General features: G+C 34.7%; 2 protein-coding genes across 2 annotated transcripts; one reads left to right on the top strand and one right to left on the bottom strand.

Annotated features, from left to right (window-relative positions):
• The first annotated feature begins 481 nt into the window (after positions 1-481).
• Positions 482-4,402, top strand: LOC131652140 (seven transmembrane protein 1). The gene is made up of 12 exons (XM_058921918.1): positions 482-837; positions 934-976; positions 1,869-1,895; positions 2,212-2,313; positions 2,420-2,532; positions 2,674-2,836; positions 3,037-3,141; positions 3,375-3,467; positions 3,567-3,587; positions 3,704-3,762; positions 3,899-3,989; positions 4,109-4,402. Exons 1-12 carry the CDS (start codon positions 614-616, stop codon positions 4,214-4,216), a joined length of 1,149 nt encoding a protein of 382 aa, XP_058777901.1. The 5' UTR covers positions 482-613; the 3' UTR covers positions 4,217-4,402.
• Positions 4,403-5,152: 750 nt separating this feature from the next.
• Positions 5,153-6,762, bottom strand: LOC131650041 (uncharacterized). Its single transcript, XM_058919782.1, has 2 exons — positions 6,547-6,762; positions 5,153-5,953 (listed from the first exon to the last, which is right to left on the bottom strand). Exons 1-2 carry the CDS (start codon positions 6,760-6,762, stop codon positions 5,153-5,155), a joined length of 1,017 nt encoding a protein of 338 aa, XP_058775765.1.
• Between the last annotated feature and the right edge of the window lie 16,770 nt (positions 6,763-23,532).

Genomic DNA, 23,532 nt, shown 5'->3' with positions numbered 1-23,532 from the left:
TATGTGTAAAATGAATTTTGGAAATAAAAAATTCCTAAATATAACTTTAAAAAACTTAAAACAAACTTAAAAATGAAAAATATTCCAGACTACTCCTAAAATTAAATTTGCAATTCACAAAACAAACATATTCAATTCTTATTAAATACTTATTCTCATTGTAAAATTAAATTAAAATAAAAATGTATTTAATTCATATTTCGATCAATTACATTTTCAAGTTTTAAATATACAAAAATGAAGGGAGTAATCATGATTTAAGTAATGAGGCACACTTTAACTTTATATATTTTAAAAGAAGTAAGTAGTATTAGTTGTTAACATTAGTATTGGATTAATATCAAAAAAGTGAGTTAGATTTTGTTTACAAATTCTTTTCTTCCTAAAAATGAAAATACACGCACACAAATGATTTTCTCAACAAATGGCAATAACGTGAATCCACAAAAAGACAAAACAACGAAAACGACTTTACACGATTCATTCACTGTGGCGGTTCGTTTTGTAATTTCAGAAACCAACACAACACTGTCTTTAAAACCAAACCACCTTAAACCTCTTGTTCTCATAACTCATTACTCAAGCTCAAAACAAAAACCGTGACCAAAAAAACATGCAACCCTCATATTGTGTGAAGGAGAATAAACCCTGTGTGGGTTGGGTTCAAAACTACTTCAGTGACTGTCTCTGCAATTTGAGTGATGATATCTCATTCACTTTTGGTTTCATCAGTTTAGTTTGTTGGGGTGTTGCTGAAATTCCTCAGATTATTACTAATTTTCGTGCTAAGTCTAGTCATGGTGTTTCTCTTGCTTTTCTTCTTACTTGGATTGCTGGGTTAGTTAGTCCATTTATGCTAATTAATTAATTAATTAATTACAGTTATAATCTCTTTAATTATTAATGTTCTATTGTTGAACTATTTGGTTGCAGAGATATATTCAACTTGGTGGGTTGTCTTTTAGAACCAGCTACGGTATGTGATTCTGATTTCTCAAACATTACATTGTAAAATGTTTTTTTTTTTTAATTTTAAACAACATTGTAAAATGTTTGTGTGCTGTGTTCTGATGAGTCTCATTTTGCTCTGTACGTAATTAATTTAATTAAAAAATTAATTAGACTTTGGTCCCTAATTGTGTGACTTTGACTATGAAGTTTTTCTTAGTCTATTCATAACAAAATCTATGTTTTTAACTAATTAAATATTGTTTAATTTTCAATTTTTTTTTTATAATTTCTTAATTTCTCTTATTTTTTTAAAACAGAATTGAATTTTATATGTATTTAGTTTGATAACATTTAAAACATATTTAGAGATGGATCAGCATTTTTTTTCCATTAAAAACTGGATATTATCTCTTCATATTTATAGAGATTAATCTTTTGAGTAGACTAAAGGAGAGTTAAAGAGGACCATAATGGTAGAAAAATTTTAAATTACATTATTTATTTTTTGAATAAATATCATATAATATTTAATTAAAGATTATTTCGAATATTATTTAGAAAATAAATAATATTGAAATGATTAAGTTAATTGCAATAGGTGGAAGAATGTAGAATTTGGTGTCTTTTTAAGTGCATTACATGTCATTTTGTCTCTTTGTTGTCAATAGTTATCTAATACTCTTTTCTATAATAATATTTCTTTTTTGCTTTATAAATGTTTAATAATTTTTTAATTATGTGAACACTTGTTAATATTTAATTATATATTTACCGACTTCAGCCACTCTTTAATATTCTCTTTTTAATGACACATGCATGCACATAAAATTATTGTGATTATTGACTTACTTTTATTTAATTATGTTTTTGGTGTTTTGTGTTTTCCTTTGTGCTCTTTTGGATGGCTGGAACTGCAGTTGCCAACTCAATACTACACAGCTCTGGTAATTAAAATACAACCATAAAAATTTAAATAAAAGTTTGAATTTTTTTTTTGTCAAAAACAAACATTTTTTTTTGAAGAGTGTGGTAGGCCCAATTACTTTAAAAAAAGATACACCACCACTCAGATGGAATCATGATCAGGACCATCCCACTAAAAGCTCTTGTATTAATTGCCAAAAAAAGAAACATATTCAACTTTTTGTTTTGTCAAAAATAATATTCAAACTTTTTTATATATACTTTACTATATAAAATTGCAACCTTAACTTTATACTAATGGCGTGTTATTTTATTGTGATTATTGATTATTAACAGCTTTACACAATCACAACTATCGTATTAGTATTGCAAAGCTTCTATTATGATTACATCTATAAATGGTGCTGCAACCGTCGTCAAAAGATCAACGTCCAAGAGGTTCTTTTGCAATTAAGATTGAGAAACAAATATAAAATGTTACTTACTAAAATAAAAAATAATGTTATATTATTCTTGTATTTTTGTTATTTTGTTATAATAATAGGGTTATGATGAGGAAGAGAAAAAACCATTGAAACCAAAACAAGCAGATGAGTCTGGGATTCCAATAAGAAGTGGCAAACACAGAACAATTAGTAGACCAGAGTATTACTATGGGTAAGTACTTATATTTAAATTGTTAATTATTAGATTAATAAAATTTAATAATTGTCAATAACTTTTATATATAATCAAGATTGTACAGAAATAGTCAGACAAATAGACAACACGATTATAATTGTTGTGCTAATTGTACAGATCAGCAAGATCATTGGCCGGTAATATGACTCCGCCATCTCGAACATACATGAGAGTTGCTAAAAGTGGACCATCTGCAATGGGATTAGACGAAAATTCATCTTCCGATGACGAGGCGCATTCACCTCCTGCAACACAACCGAGACTAATCCCTCGTTCTGCGGTGAGTGAATTTGACAAAATCACGGTGTAACCATTAGAATTGTAGTGGTTCATGGTGATTTTAGTAGTGTCACATAGTGTATACATTGTGAACCTAGAACATGAATGTTTTTATTAATGTTAATTTCAAAGATAAATTTGATTGTAAATATATATAAGTTAAGGGACTAATTTGAAAAGATTATCGTAAACTGTTTTCAGGGAAGCTATGGAACATTTCTAGCAACATCACTTAGCTTGCCTATGCAGAGTAATGCTTTGAAAGTGGGATACATAGCACTGACTGGAAGAAAACTACTCTCCCAAGTATGTTATTCATACACTCTTACTCTTACTCTTATAATTCGGCCAAATTTACTTACATCTGCGTCTACGGAGTATTACATTGTTACAAATGATATATATAATACTATTGTTTGAGACCGTCGCTCAATTTCCTAGCCCCCTCTCCCTAGACACCATCTACGAGTCATACTCTACACTTTCAATCTGCATAACTGCATTTGCTTGCAGCTGCTACTAATAAGATTTCATGACAGGAACATGTAACACACAGTGCATTAGGTCAATGGTTGGGATGGCTCATGGCTGCTATCTATACCGGTGGTCGAATACCTCAAATATGGTTAAATGTATGTCTAAAACTACTTAATTCTATTATACTTATTCTACTCTTTCTTTTTTGAATTATTCTAACTTATCAATGTTTTTATTACATGATTATTGACCAGATTAAAAGAGGGAGTGTTGAGGTAATATTCAATCTTAATCATTTCTTGTCTTCATATTATATATCATGATTCACAAATCCATATATAATCTATAATTTCTCTAATTATAATAGATGATTTCTCTCTTTATCATGTAGGGGTTAAATCCTTTCATGTTCCTCTTTGCACTGATTGCCAATGCCGCTTACGTGGGAAGGTTATAATTCATACTCACTTTACTTTCTCAAATTATTAATTATGTCAACGTATTAGTATTAGTATCGTGTTTTGCATTTTTCTCAGTGTTTATAAAATATTTGTAAGAAATCTGACTCATTTGATTTTCTCTGCAGTATTCTTGTAAGAACTACAGAATGGCAAAGTATCAAAGCAAATTTGCCATGGCTATTGGATGCAATAGTTTGCGTTGCATTGGACCTATTTGTATCCTTTATACATATTTTTTATTCAAATTTTAATTTACTATTATTTAGTCTTAACTATACTCTAATGATGAAGAAAGGTTTTTGTGCTAAAGTTGAAAAACCTTAACAGTGAAACAGATAATATTGCAGTACATCAATTACAGATACCATCGGAAGACAACTGCGAATGATGATTATGGTAACTATGAAAACCACAAAGAAGTGAGAAAAACTATTGTTTCTTGATTTATGGACATGTAACATTAATTTTGATTGAATTTGAACAATATTATAGTATAGTTTTAGTTTACAATAACATTCAGCTGTTACTGGTTGGGTCTTGCTATAGTTTGATGTGGTGGTTTTGTAACATCTAATATATGTTAATTACAATTGTGCGGCTCTTAGTTATATATTTGAGAATTTTAATATTTTTCAAGTGTACCAAACTTTATAAATTAATGTGGTTGCTAATATATGAAAATGAAATGAAAAACAAACATGATAGGTAGTTATCAAGTTGAAGATGATATCTGATATAACAACAGAATCGAAAAAATATGGTGAAACATTGTTTCTACCATTTATTTTTATTTAAATGAAAATGGGTTCAAAGATTAAAAAAAAAATGAAAATGGGTTCAAAGTTATCGAAGAACATTTAGATGAGATGATATGAATCAGAAATCTTGGGATTCGTTGAATGGGAATGCTGCATTGTTAAAAACATGCTTAAAGTTAAGTGATTTCACATATGAAGGCTAAAGTATGTTACAACTTAATAATGTCTTAATGTCTTATAGTTTTCTTTTCTTCTTTAGTTTTTTTTTTTAAACAAGAGATTTTATATATAATGGAGAACTAAGGGTTCTCCTACCTGTTTACAAACAGAAAAGACAAAAGCCTATCGAAAAAATTACCTACCAAATGCAATTACAATTACCACAAGTAGGCCAAAGGTTCTTTGCTAAAATCATAAAGGGAGCAATTGGGATGTTTAATATCTCTGAAAAAAATCCACCTACAAACCAAAGTTTTTATGTTCCAAACAACATCATTAAAATTTCACTCTTCCTCCCTAAAACACACACCGTTCCTACTCAACCATATGGACCAAGTCAGTGGCTAACCAAACCAAATCAAGTTTCTTCACATCTATCTTTTTAGCTTTATAAAATATGTGTCAATCCATAAAACTTGAAAGACACTCATCTTTTTCTATCACCTCTTTACCTATCCACAAAGCTATCTCTAACCAAATATTTTTTACCAAAAAACAAGCAAAAAAAGAGTGATCCCGTCTTTCCGATTGTAACCCACAAAATGAGCACTTTAAATTGTCAAAAGAAAACGGAATTCCTCTACGAAGCAATATATCTTTGGTAGGAAGTCTAGTAGCAATGAGTCTCCATGCAAAGGCCTTAATCTTGAATGGTGCTCCCGCCTTCCAAACAATACCCTCAACCTCATCAAATTTACAAGGAGGACCGAAATAAGTTTGTAAGCTAGCATAACGACCATAACAAGAAGCCACCGTAAAACCATCCTCCCGGTTCGCTTCCCACTCAACAACATCACCGCCTTCCCCCCACCCCACAAAAGTTGCCAATAAATCACGCAAGCTCTCCAAATCAGCATTCAACTCCACATTCCCCGCCGCTTCATCTGAAACCCCCAAATCCCCCCACTTCCAACAACCTTCCTCCCACCCTCTCATTCCCGCTACCGAAATACCTTTCAAACTCGAGGCGTCATAGGATAGCGGGAATTCCTCCTTAAAATTTTTATCACTCATCCACTTAGCTTCCCAAAAGGGAGTTTTGTAACCGATCTTAGGAATGAAAGTGCAAAAAGATGCAAAAGGATCCTTACCGACTTTACACCCAATCTTCAATAAATCTCTCCACCAAGTGGAACCCTTCTTAATTCCCACCAAAGCACTATCTCCCCCCAAAACTTTCACCGATATATCACCATATCTCGCCTTAAAAATATGATATCAAGTGAGTCCGATCCTTGAAGAATCTTCCATATCCATTTACATAAAAGAGATTAATTAAAATCCACGATATTTTTAACCCATAAGCCCCCCTTCTCAAAAGGCTGGGTGACCTCCTTCCAACTAATCCAATGAATGCCTCGTTTCCCTTCCACCCCTTGCCAAAGAAAGTTGTTTTGAAGTCTCGTAAATTCTTTCGCTACTTTCGTCGGCATCTTGTAAAATGACATTGTGAAAATCATTAAGGAACTCAAGATGGACCTTAACAAAGTAATCCTCCCTTCCAAATTAAGCTACCTAACCTTCCACCCCTCCAATTTCTTCTTCATCTTCTCTAACAAAGGCTTCAACACTTCCTATTTCCTCGGGTTAGCGCCAACCTAAATCCCAAGAAATTTGAAATTGCAAGTTTCCAATTTACAAGAGAGAAACCAAGAAGCGGTTTCCAAAAAAGTATTATTAATATTGATACCGATCAACTTACTCTTGTGATAGTTGATTCCTAGACCCGATACCAATTCCAAAGCTCTTAATATCGCTTTGACCGCCCATACATGTTTTTAAGTGCCTTTTCCCACCAACAATGTGTCGTCCGCAAATTGAAGAATGTCCATCTTGCAACCTCTATTGATCGAAAAAGGTTCAAACTCACCCGCCGCTATAGATTGATTCACCAAACTTGTGAGTCCTTCCGTTACTAACACAGAGAGAAAAGGCGAAAGAGGATCGCCTTGTCTCAATCCTTTGTCAACCACGAACTCCTTCGTAGGACTACCGTTCACAAGGACCGACATATGGCTCAAAAATCAACAACTCCATCCAATTCCTCCATTTCTCTCCAAATCCCATCCTCCTCATCAAGTATCGAAGAAAATTCCAACTAACATTATCGTATGCTTTTTCAAAGTCCACTTTAAAAAGGAGACAATCACTTAGCTCCTTATTCGCATAAACAACAACCTCATTAGCCACCAACACCCCCTCAAGCATTTGACTACTGTTAGGAAGCTAAATCTAAACCCTAACAAACTAAGGAAAAGCTGTAAAATAAAATAGACAATAAAAACTAACTAAGAAAATAAACTTCATTTCATTTCTTTGATACTCTAAAATGTGTCAAAGACACTACATATATAATACTTCTAATGGGTAAATAACTAAAAGCCCAAAAGCTATTAAAAGCCCAAAATGTCTTAAGAATATTCTAGATAACACTATAATATAAAATAACATCTAATACATCAAAATACTAATAAAACTAATAATAATTGATTCTATTAAGCTCTCTATCATTACCCACCCCTTCAAAATCAACCTTGTCCTCAAGGTTGTAACAATAGTATCACTTTTTTTAAATCTCAAATGGGCTGAATGATTTTTTTTATATAGTGGGCTCATCTTTTAAAAAAAAAAGATTAAACAATTTGATCCACCAACAAACAATGCAAAAGTATCACATACCAACCCTAATGTTTGTTGGCTTATCTCCATGTGACGGCCGCATCTGTAAACCATTTTTTTTTATTTCTATCTTCTTCTTGTTCTTCCATGAAAGCGTAATTGTGAGGGGTGGTGCACAATTCTTGAAGGGTTGTACATGGTGGAGCAACCAATAATGAGAAAAAAAATCCCCCGGGATCAAATACGAGTATTGAGAAACCAAGTATATTGAAAGTGGAGAACAAATGTTGTTGAAATGTATCTCTGAACCCAACGTCGACACACCTAATCTCCTTCTCCGACGGCCCTCCAATTGTTGGAATTGATTTAGTTTCAGAGTAGAGATTTGTATAATTGTTGTTTGAAGGAAATATTGTCGGCGTAACAACTGTGAATGAAGGTTTGGACGCTGGTTTCACTAGTAGATCTGGCGGTTTAGCCGGCGATACCGGTGGTTGTTCAAATATTGACGCGGGTGGTGGCTTTGGTGGTGAGTTTTTGCTCACTGCAACATAACCTTTGTGGTTTTCTTGAAACTTTTTGTTACCAACAGCTTTAAGGGCCACATCAAAAGAACCTCTGTTGAAGGAATTTTTATCACATGAGTTAGTCGACTCATAAGTGGAACATTGTTTTGAGCTTGTTCGTGTTGAAGATTTGAGAGAAAGACTTAAAGCTTGAATTTGTTCTTCTTCAATCTGTTTTTCTGTAGTTCTCTGAATATATTTCTCTTTCCATTTTTCTTGTGACTTTTTGAATGAATTTGAAATATTTTGAATTTGAACCTTCAACTCTTCTCTATATTTGTTTTCGATTTTCTGAGTTTCAGTTAAGTATTGCCTTAGAGTTTCTAACTCATGAACAATTTCTGGTTGTGAAAAGAAATCTTGAGGTTGAGGTTGAGGAATTTCTGGTTGAGAAAAGAAATCTTGAGGTTGAGGTTGATAGTTAGGGTAGTTTGAATATTCATAGAATGTGGAGGATGATTGTTGAGGTGGACCAGAAACTATATGTTGTTGTTGGTATGGGATGGATGGAGTGAAGGTTGAAAATGGAGGATTTGACGATGCATAAGAATATGCAGAATATGGGTTTATAGATGGTGGAGGAGAAATTGTTGTTATAGTGGAACAATGCAAGTGAGTGAATATAGGTGGAAATGGATGATTGTAATAAGAGTATGCCATGGAAGGATTGAGTGCAAAAGATGAAAGCACCAATGTTAGGAAGCTAAATCTAAACCCTAACAAACTAAGGAAAAGCTGTAAAATAAAATAGACAATAAAAACTAACTAAGAAAATAAACTTCATTTCATTTCTTTGATACTCTAAAATGTGTCAAAGACACTACATATATAATACTTCTAATGGGTAAATAACTAAAAGCCCAAAAGCTATTAAAAGCCCAAAATGTCTTAAGAATATTCTAGATAACACTATAATATAAAATAACATCTAATACATCAAAATACCAATAAAACTAATAATAATTGATTCTATTAAGCTCTCTATCAACTACCTAGAACAAAGGAACTTTGATTCGGAGAAACTTGCAAATGTAAATACCTTTTTAATCTCCCCGCCAACAACTTAGCCACTACTTTGTACATGCAACCCACCAAACAAATCGGCCTATAATCGTCCAAAGATAAAGGGTTTTGAGATTTTGGAATTAGTGTCAAGAAATAAGACGTAACCGATTTAAAAAGAACTCTGCCCTCCCAAAAGCTCTTGAAAAACGCATCGTATCATCTTTAACCACTTTCCAGCACCTCTTGAAGAATAGTAACGAATACCCATCCGGCCCCGGACTCTTAGACCCACCACAACTCCAAATGGCTTCCTTAATCTCTTCCTCGAGAAAAGGCCTTTCAAGAAATCTAGCCTCCTCTCCACCAATACTAGTATTATAGTTTTCTTTTATTTTTTTAGTTATTTTTAGTCTAGTTGAGATTTTTGGGTTGATCTATTAGAGAAAATTTCTCTAACAAACCTTTACCTTTGGACCTATATTAATCCAAAGACCCATTTCACATTCATAATAAAATTTTTAATTATTTTTAATTTTTTTCGTATCAATTTTATCATCGTCGTGCATAAACATATGCTTTTCTGTCGTATGTCAATATGGTATCAATAGTGAGAGAATGCTATTATTATTCATCATTATCTTATACGTGTTTTTTATTCACTTTGGAGATTACAACCCTACCTCCAACCTTTTTTTCAGAAAGAAATCAAAAGACTCTTCATTATTTTTCCACTTGTTCTCTCTCTTTTGACTTGTCATCTCTCTCTTTCTTCATCTTCAACCTCTCAACAAACCCTGATCCATGGTTTCCCTTGTCAACTTCTCACCTCAAAACCTCCTCACCATAACATACAACGGACCCTGCAAAAGAAATCTAGGACGAACTTCAAGATCTCTACCATCAGGGTGACGTTTTTTCGCGTATCAGATCTTCAAGAGGAAATCTGCGCTCTTAAATAAAGGGACTAGAACATCACACAATATTTCGCCAAATTTGGGAAGTTATGGCAAGAAATTGAGAACTTTCGACGAATTTTGTCATTCATGTGCAACCGTAATTGTACATGTCAACTCATTCTCACTATCAAAAGTTATATAGAAGGTCATTACATCATCGGGTTTCTAAAGGTTTTGAATGAACAATACAACTATATTTGTGCTCAAATCATGTTAATGAACCTTTTACCTCCTATCAACAAAGTACTATCTCTGTTTATTCAATAAGATAGACAATTACTTGTCCCAGTTGAAGAAGAGAATATCATCATTAACTTCAATAAACCCTACATAAGAGGTCGTCCTAAAGACACCAACCTTAGGAACTACACTTTCAATAAGGACAAAGGAATCAAGATTTGCACTTAATGCAACAAATTGGGTCACAATATTGAAGTTTATTGCAAGAAACATGTCATTCCTCTTTACCTCAAGAAACCCAACATTGCTCATCTTTCAACTGAAGATACCTCTTAAGAAGCTGCATTTTAAACTCACACTGAGGACATGAACAATATCTTGGATACTTTAAGATTCACTCAAGATAAAAAAAAAGTCCCTACTCACTCTTCTACATCAAAGTCCAGCTTCTCCAACCTCATATATCAAATAACTCGCTTCATCATTCAATATTGAATTAGGTACTTCTTAATTTCCTCCTGTATTAAACCATTTTACGCATGATTCTTGGACTATGGACACTAGAGCCACAAACCATGTGTTTCATTCTAATAACCTCTCCACTCATCTCATTATTATCAAACCCATCAATCTTAGGCTTCCTAGTGGAACCACCATATCTGCAAATTTGTCTGACACTATTCATTTCACAGATAACTTCTATCTGACTAATGTTTTGCATATTGAAATTTTTTATACAAACTTAGTCTTTGTTCCTAAAATTACCACTTTTATTGGTTGCAACTTAATTTTTATATCATATGAATTCATTATACAGGGGAACCATCCCCTAATGAGGATTGGTGAAACTAAACTTCAAACTCAGTCTCAATAATTGCACCCTTTGGCACAATAGGTTAGGATATCCCTCTCATGAGGCTATATTAATACAAACAAAATTTTCCTTTTACATTATTTTTCTAAACATTCATTTTCTTGTGATACTTGCTTTTCTATGTTAAACACAAAATACTTCCCTTTCAAGACAACAAAAGTGTTTCTCTGCATCCTTTTTATCTCATTCATATGGATATATGGGAACCCTTCTCCATATCATCTATGTTAGGTCACAGATATTTCCTTACTGTTATAGATGATCATACTAATAGTGAGTAAAAATATCCATTGGATTTGAGTCAAATGCAATGGGTATGATTCGAGTCGAATAAAAAATGATTTGAATCAAGAACTTAAAACTTAAATTTTGCACCTTTGGTTCGAGTCAAGGAAATCCTTGTTCGAGTCACACAACTAGAAGCAAACCGAAAATTGAATTTCAGCCATGATTTAAACTAAGCTTTTTTGCAAATCGAGTCAAGACTATCATGACTCGAATCAAGTTTTTTTGCAAATTGAGTCAAGACTATCATGACTCGAATCAAGTTTTTTTTGCAAGCTTTCATGAATTTCTTGACTCAAATATTAGACTTATTTGGTTTAAACCATATTGCATTTACTTTTACAAAAGGGTTCGATTTATGCATGCAAAATTATGATTTAATAAATTGCACTCAATTTTAAGATATGTGCAAAGATCTAACTTATAGGAGTCTCAATAACTAAAATGACAAATTATAAACGATAAAAAATTGGACAAACAAAAAAATCCAAAACCATAGAGGACGGAGAAACTTCAATGGTGTCGACCAAGGTTTCCACGGTGAAACCCATGGTGGAAAGGCTCATACTGGTGGCCACATTTGATGTTGTGATCGGCTTTCGCGACCTCCGCCTCGGACCTTACCATGACCACCATGACTATTGTCCCTACCGCGGTTGGAGGGTGCACTGTTATGCCCGCCGCGGTTGTTGCTCCCATTTATGTTGTTATGATTTTGATGATAAGAAGAATTGTCAATAGAATTATCATCTTGAGATGCAAGAAACACATAATTGTCTATGATGGAGTACCATTTGCTCGTTTGATATAGAAGCACTAATGTTAGATAATTTAGAGAACAATTTCAGAAGATGACAATATGATGAAGCATTAGAAAATTGTTCCATGTAAACTCGTGAAAATCATTGTTCCAGATAGAGTTCCCTTGAGTTCTTGTTGTAAAAAAATTAAAATATTTAGTTTCAAGTAAGATAAGTCGTTGAAATATATTTGATGATTATGTTGAGCAAATCATCACATACACTCTCGTAAACCCATTTTAGAAAAAATGATTCAATACGATGCTAAAGTTTAGGATCAGTTTCATTTTGTGAGAGAGAGAGAGAGAGAGAGAGAGAGAGAGAGAGAGAGAGAGAGGAATGATATGGTCAATGAATTGGTAGGCCCTTGCATGTCTATCCTAACTTTGATGAATTTAGTGATATTAGGGACATTAAGGGTAGTATGAATGACAAGACTATGAGTTTCGGTAAGGACTAGAGGGGATTTTGGTTGCAAGAAAGTGGTTGTAGAGAGGATCTAATTCAACCAAGAGATAGGAGGAAGGCAATTTCGGTTGATATCTAAGGTAAATATGTGAAAGGGATTATCAGTGTCAAATGTAAATGACTATGGTTAAAAACCAAACATTTTTTATACGAATATTTATTTTTTTATACATTTAAGAGAATATTTATCTTGCATATTTCATTTAATAGTCATGTATATTGTAATACCCCGTATTAATTAAATGCTCTAATGTATTAACTGACACTGAGGTTTTATCAATTGATACGTTAGAGATACTTTTGGACATTAAGTTAGTAGTGTAACTTAAGATATTTTCTTATATCCTTTCCTTTGGCTTTTCTTCTTCATTCTACATCAAAAAGAGAAAGATAGAGAGAAGAAGTAGAGAGAAGGAAGAGCAAAGGAGAAAGAGGAGAAAAGCTTGGATCTTCACCATTTCTCCGCCGAATCAACTCATCTTCGACATCAACGACTCTTAATCGAGGTGGGTTCTAGTTAGAAACTTATAGCTTTGATTGTGGATGAGAAATCATAAGTTTGATTTAGGGTTTTGTATAGAGGAAATCTAGGTTTTGGACTAGTTCATCAATGTTCATGAGCAAAGTGATTATAATCCTTGAATAGATCAGCTATAGTTTGTATCCATGCTTTATTCTGATCTGGAACAGGTGTGAATGGATTTAGATGGTTTTTGAACCATGGATCTGTGTATGAGGCAGAGCTGAGAACTGAGTTCTCGCGCGCTTCGCGGCGCGAACGGGGCTGCGCGGCGCGAACCATGCAGGTTTTTAGGGGTTTTGTTTCTGCCTTCAGTACGCGGCGCGTACTAGGGTTAGCGGCGCGAACATTTTGGAAATCCTTAGAGATTTGCCACTGCCAGAGGTTGGCGGCGCGTAGTTCAGTTAGCGGCGCGAACATTGGGGAAATTATGATGGTTTGCTTCTGCCAGAGGGTTCGCGGCGCGACCTAGTTGTTGCGCGGCGCGAACTGAAGCTTTCTTGACCAAATTTTCTTAGATTAATGAACATTGTTTCAATCGTAACTTTTAACCGTAAAACTGTTTTAACCGCCGTTCGAAGCAGTAATAGGCTAGGAGTGTGTACTTATAGTGGTGTAGATTTTGGAACCATGAGGACGTTATGCTCTTGTTATGATGCTTATGTACTCTATAATTGTTGTTTGAGTTCTATTGCAGGTGGATTGGTAATACCTTGTTATATGTGTTTATATCAAGAGGGTTGATAACTGCATTGTTATGTGAATAAGAAGTTTGATTTCCTTATTCCTTGTACTTATTTTGGATATGGCGAAGCTTCTGTTGTGGAGTTCTTTTGAGATCATTGTTGATCTAGTTCTTAGTATTTTACTTTTGAACATCTTGTATGTATTATGCCATTGTGTAGGACTTTTGTATTTGGGCATTAATATGTATAATATGTTGACTAGGAACTTATTGGTATTTCAGTACCAAATACTTGGATTCATGTATATTTATATGATTTGATGCATGTAATTATATATGGGTGTTACAGTTGGTATCAGAGCAGGTCGTATCCTCGACCTAGCCATGAGATATTATAAGTGTTTCTTTCTGTCCAAGATGTGTTGTGTTCCCATGAGTTTTGTTGTGTTATGACTATGGCATTGAGCCTGATCAACTTAATCCCATTTTGATAACCTTCAGGAACATGGCGGACGGACGCAGGACTCGTGGTCGACCCCCCACACGACCTCCACAAGTGAATACACCGGATGGCAGTGCGAATGTTCCATGGCCCCAGTTCATGCAACAGATGCAACAGCAGCAGAATCAGTTCATGCTGCAGATGATGCAACAGATGAATGGCGGTCATAATGTTCCAGTGGTTGTGCCCGAAGCTGTAGGTGGGACTTATAGGGATTTCATTCGCATGAATCCTCCGGAATTTCATGGTGGATTAGATCCTATAAAGGCGCATGAGTGGGTGGCCAATGTAGAAGGAATCTTTGAGATCGTGCATTGCAGTGAAGAGGACAAGGTAGTGTTTGCTTCTCATTCGCTGAAAGGTCCAGCTATGAGGTGGTGGAAGGGTGCTTCTGCTTTGATGACTACTCAGGGAGTACCTAAGGAATGGGAGAATTTCAAGACCACTTTTATGGAGAAATACTTTCCTAGTTCACTGAGGACTAAGAAGGAATTGGAGTTCCAGCAGTTAAGGCAGGACAATATGTCAGTAGCTACTTATGCTGAGAAGTTTGAAATTTTGGCTGCTTACTCTAGGCAGGCCGCGTATGCTCCTGATGAGGGTTGGAAGGTGGACCAGTTTCTGTTTGGTTTAAGGGCTGATATCTCACATAGTGTGTCCCAGAGGGAGTTCACTACTTATACGGAGTTGTTGCGACAATGTTATGTGGCTGAGACTAGTTTGAAGAAAGTTCAAGCTGAGGAAGATTTGAAGAAGAAGAATCAACATGAAAGAGGAAGGCCAAGCCAACAATTTCGACCTAGGCCACAAGCTTTCAAAGGAAAGCAAGTGCAAGGTCCTCGGTCTAGTGCACCTCCGGTGTGTCGTAGTTGTGGTAAGAATCACCTTGGAAGATGTGCCTTTGAAGGGGCGAAATGTTTCCATTGTCATCAAGAAGGGCATATGGCTAGGAATTGTCCTCAGAATAGGAATCAAGTTCAAGGAAGGGGTACTGGTAGAGTTTATACCTTGGATGCTAAGAAGACCAAGGGTGATAACTCTTTGATTGCGGGTACGTGTTTCATTAATGGGCATTCTTGTTTTGTTCTATTTGATTGTGGAGCAACACACTCTTTTGTGTCATTGCAATGTATGAAGCGACTTGGGTTGCAAGCTACTCCTTTATTTCCTCCTATGGCGGTTACTACTGCTATGGATGAGATGGTAGAGACACCGTTGGTGTGTGAAAATTGTGTGTTATCTGTGGGTGGTAGGAATTTCCAGATTGATCTTGTTTGCTTACCACTTAAGAAGGTAGACGTTGTATTGGGAATGGATTGGCTTTCTGCTAATTCGGTGTTCATTGGGTGTGAGGAGAAGTTAATCATTATTCCAACTGAAGAAGCTACTCCGAAGGATGTGTTGACTACTATACTAGAAGGTACGGTAGGTATGATTAATTTCTTGTTTGAGAAAGAGAAGTCTGTTCTGTTGGTTCTCACTAAGGAGACGGGTGACAAGTTAGAGGTTTCACAAATTGCTGTCGTTAGAGAATTTCCTGATGTTTTTCCCGAGGATGTCACTTCTCTTCCTCCGGAAAGGGAAGTGGAATTCTCTATTGACCTGGTACCGGGAACGGCTCCTATATCCGTTTCTCCGTATCGGATGACACCACTTGAATTAAGAGAATTGAAGGGGCAATTGGAAGAACTGATGGCTAAACATTTTGTGCGACCTAGTGTCTCACCGTGGGGAGCTCCAGTGTTGTTAGTAAAGAAGAAGGATGGTGGGATGAGACTATGTATTGATTACCGTCGGTTGAATAAGGCCACCATCAAGAACAAATACCCTTTGCCTAGGATAAACGACTTGTTAGATCAATTGAAAGGAGCCTGTGTGTTCTCGAAGATTGATTTGCGGTCAGGTTATCACCAAATCCGTGTGAAGAGCTCAGATGTGTCAAAGACTGCATTTAGAACCCGTTATGGTCATTACGAATTCTTGGTGATGCCTTTCGGTGTTACGAATGCTCCAGCTGTTTTCATGGATTATATGAATCGGTTATTTCAGCCTTACTTAGATCAATTTGTGGTAGTCTTTATCGATGACATTCTTATTTATTCTCGTACTCCACAAGAGCACGAAGAACACCTGAGGATTGTTCTGTCGGTACTGCAAGAAAATCAATTGTTTGCTAAGTTAAGTAAGTGTGAGTTTTGGATGACAGAGGTAAGATTTCTTGGTCATGTTATATCTCAAGGAGGTGTGGCAGTGGACCCGACAAAAATCGAAGCGGTAATTAATTGGGAGAGACCGAGCAATGTCTCAGAAGTCCGAAGTTTCTTGGGCTTAGCCGGCTACTACAGAAGATTTATAAAAGGGTTTTCTCAATTGGCTTTACCAATGACTAGACTTACTCGGAAGGAGTGTCCTTATGATTGGGATTCGGGGTGTGAACAGAGTTTCATGGGCTTGAAGGAAAGATTGACGACTGCTCCTGTTTTGATCGTTCCTGACCCAAATAAGTCCTATGAAGTATTTTGCGATGCTTCCAAGAAAGGATTAGGAGGGGTTTTGATGCAGGATGGTCAGGTGGTAGCATACACATCTCGACAGTTAAAGGTTCACGAAGAGAATTATCCAACTCATGATTTAGAATTGGCTGCGGTTGTTTTTACTCTGAAGGTGTGGCGTCATTACTTGTATGGAGTTCATTTTGAAATGTTCAGCGACCACAAGAGCTTAAAGTACCTATTCGACCAGAAGGAGTTGAATATGCGTCAGAGGCGGTGGATGGAATACTTAAAGGATTATGATTTTGACTTGAAGTATCATCCAGGCAAAGCGAATAAAGTGGCGGATGCTTTGAGTCGGAAGGTGTTAAAGAGGGCCGAATTAATGATGTCAGAGTATGCATTATTGGAGAAATTTCGAGATCTCAACCTTCAATTTGTTTGGACCCAAAATGGAGTATTGATGGGAAACTTGAATGTTAATTCTGCTTTGAGAAACGACATCCAACAAGCACAAGCGTCTGATACTAAGTTACGAGAGGTGTTGGTTCAACCAGGTTTTACTCGAGCTACAGATGGGGTGATTATGTTTAATCAGAGGATTTGTGTTCCGGATGATGCGTTATTGAAAAGAAGGATTTTGGATGAAGCTCACAAGGGTGCTTTCACTATACATCCGGGTTCTTCAAAAATGTACCAAGATTTAAAAGGAGATTATTGGTGGTCCGGAATGAAAAGAGATGTCGCAGTGTACGTATCAGAGTGTGCGGTGTGCCAACAAGTAAAGATTGAACATCAAAGGCCGGGTGGATTGTTACAACCACTAGAGATTCCAATATGGAAGTGGGATAGTATTTCAATGGATTTTGCGGTTAGTTTACCTCGTACTCAAGGTGGATATGATTCTATTTGGGTGATTGTAGATCGGTTGACGAAATCTGCACATTTCTTAGCCGTGAAGACTACTTACAAGGCAAGTCATCTTGCACGGGTGTTTGTCGCAGAGATTGTGAAGTTGCACGGTGTACCCTCTAGTATTGTGTCGGATAGAGATCCAAAGTTTACTTCAAGGTTTTGGAGAGCCTTTCAACAAGCGATGGGATCTAAATTATGTTTGAGCACGTCGAACCACCCTCAAACGGATGGTCAAACGGAACGAACGATACAAACCTTGGAAGATATGTTAAGGGCTTGTGTGCTTGAAAGTAGAGGAAATTGGAAGGAGCTTTTACCATTGATTGAATTTGCATACAATAACAGTTATCATGCGAGTATCGGTATGGCACCTTATGAGGCATTGTATGGGAGAAAATGTAGAACACCGTTGTGTTGGTCAGAAGTTGGTGATGATAGAATTTTGGGACCCGAAATTATTCAAGAGACCACGGACAAGATTAGAATGATTCGTGAGAAGGTTAAACAAGCACAGGATCGTCAGAAGAGTTATGCGGATAACCGTAGGAGGCCTTTGGAGTTTATGGAAGGTGACCATGTATTTTTGAAAGTTACTCCGAGGTTGAGGTTGAAAGGACCGTTTAAGTCAAGGAAGTTAAGTCCGAGATACGTGGGACCGTATGAGGTTCTAGAGAGGATTGGTGAAGTAGCTTACCGTTTAGCCTTACCACCTTCTCTATCGGAAATGCATGATGTTTTCCACGTGTCTCAACTGAGGAAGTTTATTCCCGATCCTCTCCAGCCGGTGTTACCAGATGCAATTGAGATAGAATCAGATTTAACTTTTGAACCCTTACCGAGCCGTATCGTAGGAAGAGAGACTAAAGTGTTACGCAACAAGGAGATTCCTCTTGTCAAGGTTCAGTGGGATGTGACGCATCCGGGCGATGCTACATGGGAACTTGAATCGGAAATGCGGGATGCTTACCCTCACCTTTTCAGGTAATTCTTAAATTCGAGGACGAATTTCTATTTAAGTGGGGGAGGATGTAATACCCCGTATTAATTAAATGCTCTAATGTATTAACTGACACTGAGGTTTTATCAATTGATACGTTAGAGATACTTTTGGACATTAAGTTAGTAGTGTAACTTAAGATATTTTCTTATATCCTTTCCTTTGGCTTTTCTTCTTCATTCTACATCAAAAAGAGAAAGATAGAGAGAAGAAGTAGAGAGAAGGAAGAGCAAAGGAGAAAGAGGAGAAAAGCTTGGATCTTCACCATTTCTCCGCCGAATCAACTCATCTTCGACATCAACGACTCTTAATCGAGGTGGGTTCTAGTTAGAAACTTATAGCTTTGATTGTGGATGAGAAATCATAAGTTTGATTTAGGGTTTTGTATAGAGGAAATCTAGGTTTTGGACTAGTTCATCAATGTTCATGAGCAAAGTGATTATAATCCTTGAATAGATCAGCTATAGTTTGTATCCATGCTTTATTCTGATCTGGAACAGGTGTGAATGGATTTAGATGGTTTTTGAACCATGGATCTGTGTATGAGGCAGAGCTGAGAACTGAGTTCTCGCGCGCTTCGCGGCGCGAACGGGGCTGCGCGGCGCGAACCATGCAGGTTTTTAGGGGTTTTGTTTCTGCCTTCAGTACGCGGCGCGTACTAGGGTTAGCGGCGCGAACATTTTGGAAATCCTTAGAGATTTGCCACTGCCAGAGGTTGGCGGCGCGTAGTTCAGTTAGCGGCGCGAACATTGGGGAAATTATGATGGTTTGCTTCTGCCAGAGGGTTCGCGGCGCGTAGTTCAGTTAGCGGCGCGAACATTGGGGAAATTATGATGGTTTGCTTCTGCCAGAGGGTTCGCGGCGCGACCTAGTTGTTGCGCGGCGCGAACTGAAGCTTTCTTGACCAAATTTTCTTAGATTAATGAACATTGTTTCAATCGTAACTTTTAACCGTAAAACTGTTTTAACCGCCGTTCGAAGCAGTAATAGGCTAGGAGTGTGTACTTATAGTGGTGTAGATTTTGGAACCATGAGGACGTTATGCTCTTGTTATGATGCTTATGTACTCTATAATTGTTGTTTGAGTTCTATTGCAGGTGGATTGGTAATACCTTGTTATATGTGTTTATATCAAGAGGGTTGATAACTGCATTGTTATGTGAATAAGAAGTTTGATTTCCTTATTCCTTGTACTTATTTTGGATATGGCGAAGCTTCTGTTGTGGAGTTCTTTTGAGATCATTGTTGATCTAGTTCTTAGTATTTTACTTTTGAACATCTTGTATGTATTATGCCATTGTGTAGGACTTTTGTATTTGGGCATTAATATGTATAATGTGTTGACTAGGAACTTATTGGTATTTCAGTACCAAATACTTGGATTCATGTATATTTATATGATTTGATGCATGTAATTATATATGGGTGTTACATATATATAGAAGAGTATGTTGACTATCAAAATGTTACTAAAATGTATTGGTAATTATTTACTAAGAGATTAATTAGAATACGTTGTCAATGTAAAACCACTTTATACTGTCATTCAATTAGAATTAATCATTTTAATATATAAGCATGAAATTAAAATTAAAATTAAATTATTTTAATAACTATTTCTTCTGTGTTTTTCTTATCTTATGTGTCAAAATGATTAATTCTAATTAGATGTCAGTTTAAAGTGATTTTATATTGACAGTTTATTCAAATTAATATTTTTTATAAATGAGATTGATTTGTTAAATAAATACAAAATAAGTATATACTGATATTAAAAAGAACATTTGATAGATATAAAAGATAGAAAGATTTTATTTGAATATTAAAACTAGATGGTAAAAATATTATACAAGAAGTTTTGAAAATTCAAAAGATTCTAATTTGAATATTTAAACATGGATTTTTAATTTCACAACTTTTAGAAATTTTCCTAAACTTAATTTTATTTTTTAGATGTTGTGTTGAGTATTTTCTATAAATAAATTAGTTTATATAAATTAGGGATAATTTTGATAGCTCATATATTTTGGAGAGGTATAAGTGTAAGTATGGGTATAGAGTTATTTTTCTTCCATTAATGAGCTTGGCTCTATTAAAGGCAATGGGCCGTTCTTTTTTACTCAATCTGACTTGTTGGAGGAATTCTACCTGGTACCTCATGTTGTTTCTGGCACCCCGCGTGCACAACATTTTTGTCATAAATCATAATCATAATACTCTTAAATCTTTGAAATTAAATTACTGGATTAATAAAAAGCCTGATAGCTCTTCGGATATTTGGTTGTTTTCATTTATATTTATCAATATTTTTTTTAGTTTTTACCATGAGTTTAATGGTGCTTTTTATTACACAAATATTCAATTAAAATATTTTAAAGTGTCAAATCATAAACAATTTAAAATTTACCGTATGATTTGAGAGAATACATAATAATTATTAATTGACAGTGTAAAAATAATTTATACTGTCAATGCACCCTCCATTTTCTACATTACCATATACTTTTCTAAATAAATTAGTTTTTTATATATTTTTTTTAATAAATAATTTGTATCTAACCAAATTTTTCGTATAATCCATAAAGTTTCATCGGATGTTTCAAAATGCCGTACCAAAATTTTGGTATTTTATCATGTAACATTAGAAAAATCCAATATAAACTCATTGTTTGAATACATTTCTATCATATTTTTTAAAAGTTCAGTATAAAAGCATCGAGGTGTACCAGATATTTAAAAAATATAGCAAGACTCCTCAATTGGGATACTAGATTTATTAAAATGCTCGGTATGCATAGGATGTTACTGACTTTTAAAAAAATATGGTAGGTAGTACTAGTAGGACGTTATTTTTGTGTAGCTTTTTTTAATACATCTTTGACATTATTAACATCACAATACTATAATATAATAATATAAGAAGTTTGTTATTCATACACGAAAGTATACACTAAATATTTACACCAAATATTTTTCACCGTATTTATATGATGAAAAGTGTATATTTAAAATAAAAATATAATTGTGAATAGTGTAGATGATCAGTGCTCGTGAATAGTATATGAACAATAATTTTTAATGGTGAAACAAAGTTGGTTAATGAAGTATAAAAAGTTGGTTAACGAAATGATGAAGTTGGTTAATGAACGCCCAGATATTAAAAATAATTTAATAAAAAAACAAAGTTGGTTAATGAAAAGTAAAAAAGTTGGTTAATAGAGTTATGAAGTTGGTTAATAAACATACAATTGTTAAAAATAATTTTTAGAAGTAAAATAAAGTAGGTTAATGAAGTTATGAAGTTGATTAATAAACGTTCAGACTTTTAGTAGTTATGAAGTTGATTTAAAATATTGGTTAATTACATTTTTTTAATCTGTACCCCTTAATTTAAATAAAAAATGTAAAAAAAAATATTTTTAATAATTTATTATTATAATATTTCACTGTCACCATATTAGTGAACAATGAAATACGGTGTAGGTGTAAGATTTTGGTGTAGGAATAACATTTCTCAAAATATAAGCATAACTTAACATATTGTAATATAACTTATCTATCATATAAGAAAAGTAATTCTACTTTTTCCACAATAAGCCACGTGGCTGCCTTAAAACTCTCCTTATTGATTTCCCAAGTTTTCTTTCACATTCCACCTCTTTTACATTTTCTACGATAGTTACCAACATTAAGGCTGGGCAGTTTCACATAACCCTTTCTATTCCACATTCCATCTGCCAAAACAATTTCAACATTCTTTACTTTAAAACAGTTCCGTCTTTTGTTCCATATTTCATCTGCTAAAACAGTTATAACATCCATTACTCTAAAATCGTTCCATCTTTTAAGCGTAAGTTATTTACACCTATTTATACCCTTGAATACTTTAAGTTCCTTATCATGTTCATCAACCTGTCGTCTGAAACATGGAGGTTTTCTTCTTCGCACTCCCACCGCTTCTACATGGCCAGACCTTTGGAGAAAATCTAAGGTGGCTGCATCATAAATGGACGGTTGTGTCCAACAACAAAAACACTTTAAGATGATCTTCATAGACAAAGACTTATTGATTTCGCAAATTTTCTTTCTCATTCCACCTTTTACCTTTTCTACGACTGTTACAAACATTAAGGCTGGGCAGTTTCACATAACTCTTTCTATTCCACATTCCATCTGCCAAAACAATTTCAACATAACTTTAAAACCGTTCCATCTTTTATTATATATTCCATCTGCTAAAACAGTTATAACATCCATTACTCTAAAATCGTTCCATCTTTTAAGCGTAAGTTATTTATAGCTATTTATAACCTTGAATACTTTAAGTTCCTTATCATGTTCATCAACATGTCGTCTGAAACATGGAGGTTTTCTTCTTCGCACTCCCACCGCTTCTACATGGCCAAACCTTTGGAGAAAATCTAAGGTGGCTGACAACAAGGAGCTGTGGAAGGTGGCTGCATCATAAATGGATGGTTGTGTCCAACAACAAAAACACTTTAAGATGATCTTCATAAACAAAGATGTAATTTAAGACACGGATTGTGATTCTGTTTATTTAATAGCATACCATTTGATTTCTGTATATTTTGTAATTTTATATGCATTTAGCATTAGATCATACTAAGAATTTAATTAGCTTTTGGTCTAAATAAATTTGTAGTAACTGGTTGGAGTAATATTGTTGGCCAATGTTAATCAACATACTGTCAGTGACACAACAATTCTCTGCCTTTTGGCTTTTCTCATTAAATTTTACATCATCAATATATGTGTATTCTTTTCTCATTGTAGATTAATTTTGTTTCAAATTTTGATAAGAGTTTTATGATTAAATTTGAAATCAATATTATTTGTATTCTTTTTTGTTCCAAATTTTGATAAGGTTTTCTAATTAAATTTGACATCAATATTATGT

The sequence above is a fragment of the Vicia villosa genome, linkage group LG2, assembly GCF_029867415.1.
Source record: "Vicia villosa cultivar HV-30 ecotype Madison, WI linkage group LG2, Vvil1.0, whole genome shotgun sequence".
In the NCBI taxonomy this organism is placed as follows: domain Eukaryota; kingdom Viridiplantae; phylum Streptophyta; class Magnoliopsida; order Fabales; family Fabaceae; genus Vicia; species Vicia villosa.
The sequence above is the reverse complement of the archived record's forward strand: the minus strand, read 5'-3'. Positions and strand labels throughout refer to the sequence as shown.

What these genes read in the sequence shown, in the direction of transcription:
- LOC131652140 (XM_058921918.1), top strand. Translation starts at nt 614, where the DNA reads ATGCAACCCTCATATTGTGTGAAGGAGAATAAACCCTGTGTGGGTTGG. An exon ending in CTCAATACTACACAGCTCTG is followed by an intron (nt 1,896 to 2,211) that starts GTAATTAAAATA and finishes GATTATTAACAG; the next exon opens with CTTTACACAATCACAACTAT. An exon ending in GCGTTGCATTGGACCTATTT is followed by an intron (nt 3,990 to 4,108) that starts GTATCCTTTATA and finishes ACAGTGAAACAG; the next exon opens with ATAATATTGCAGTACATCAA.
- LOC131650041 (XM_058919782.1), bottom strand. Translation starts at nt 6,762, where the DNA reads ATGTCGGTCCTTGTGAACGGTAGTCCTACGAAGGAGTTCGTGGTTGAC. An exon ending in TTGCGGACGACACATTGTTG is followed by an intron (nt 5,954 to 6,546) that starts GTGGGAAAAGGC and finishes CATATTTTTAAG; the next exon opens with GCGAGATATGGTGATATATC.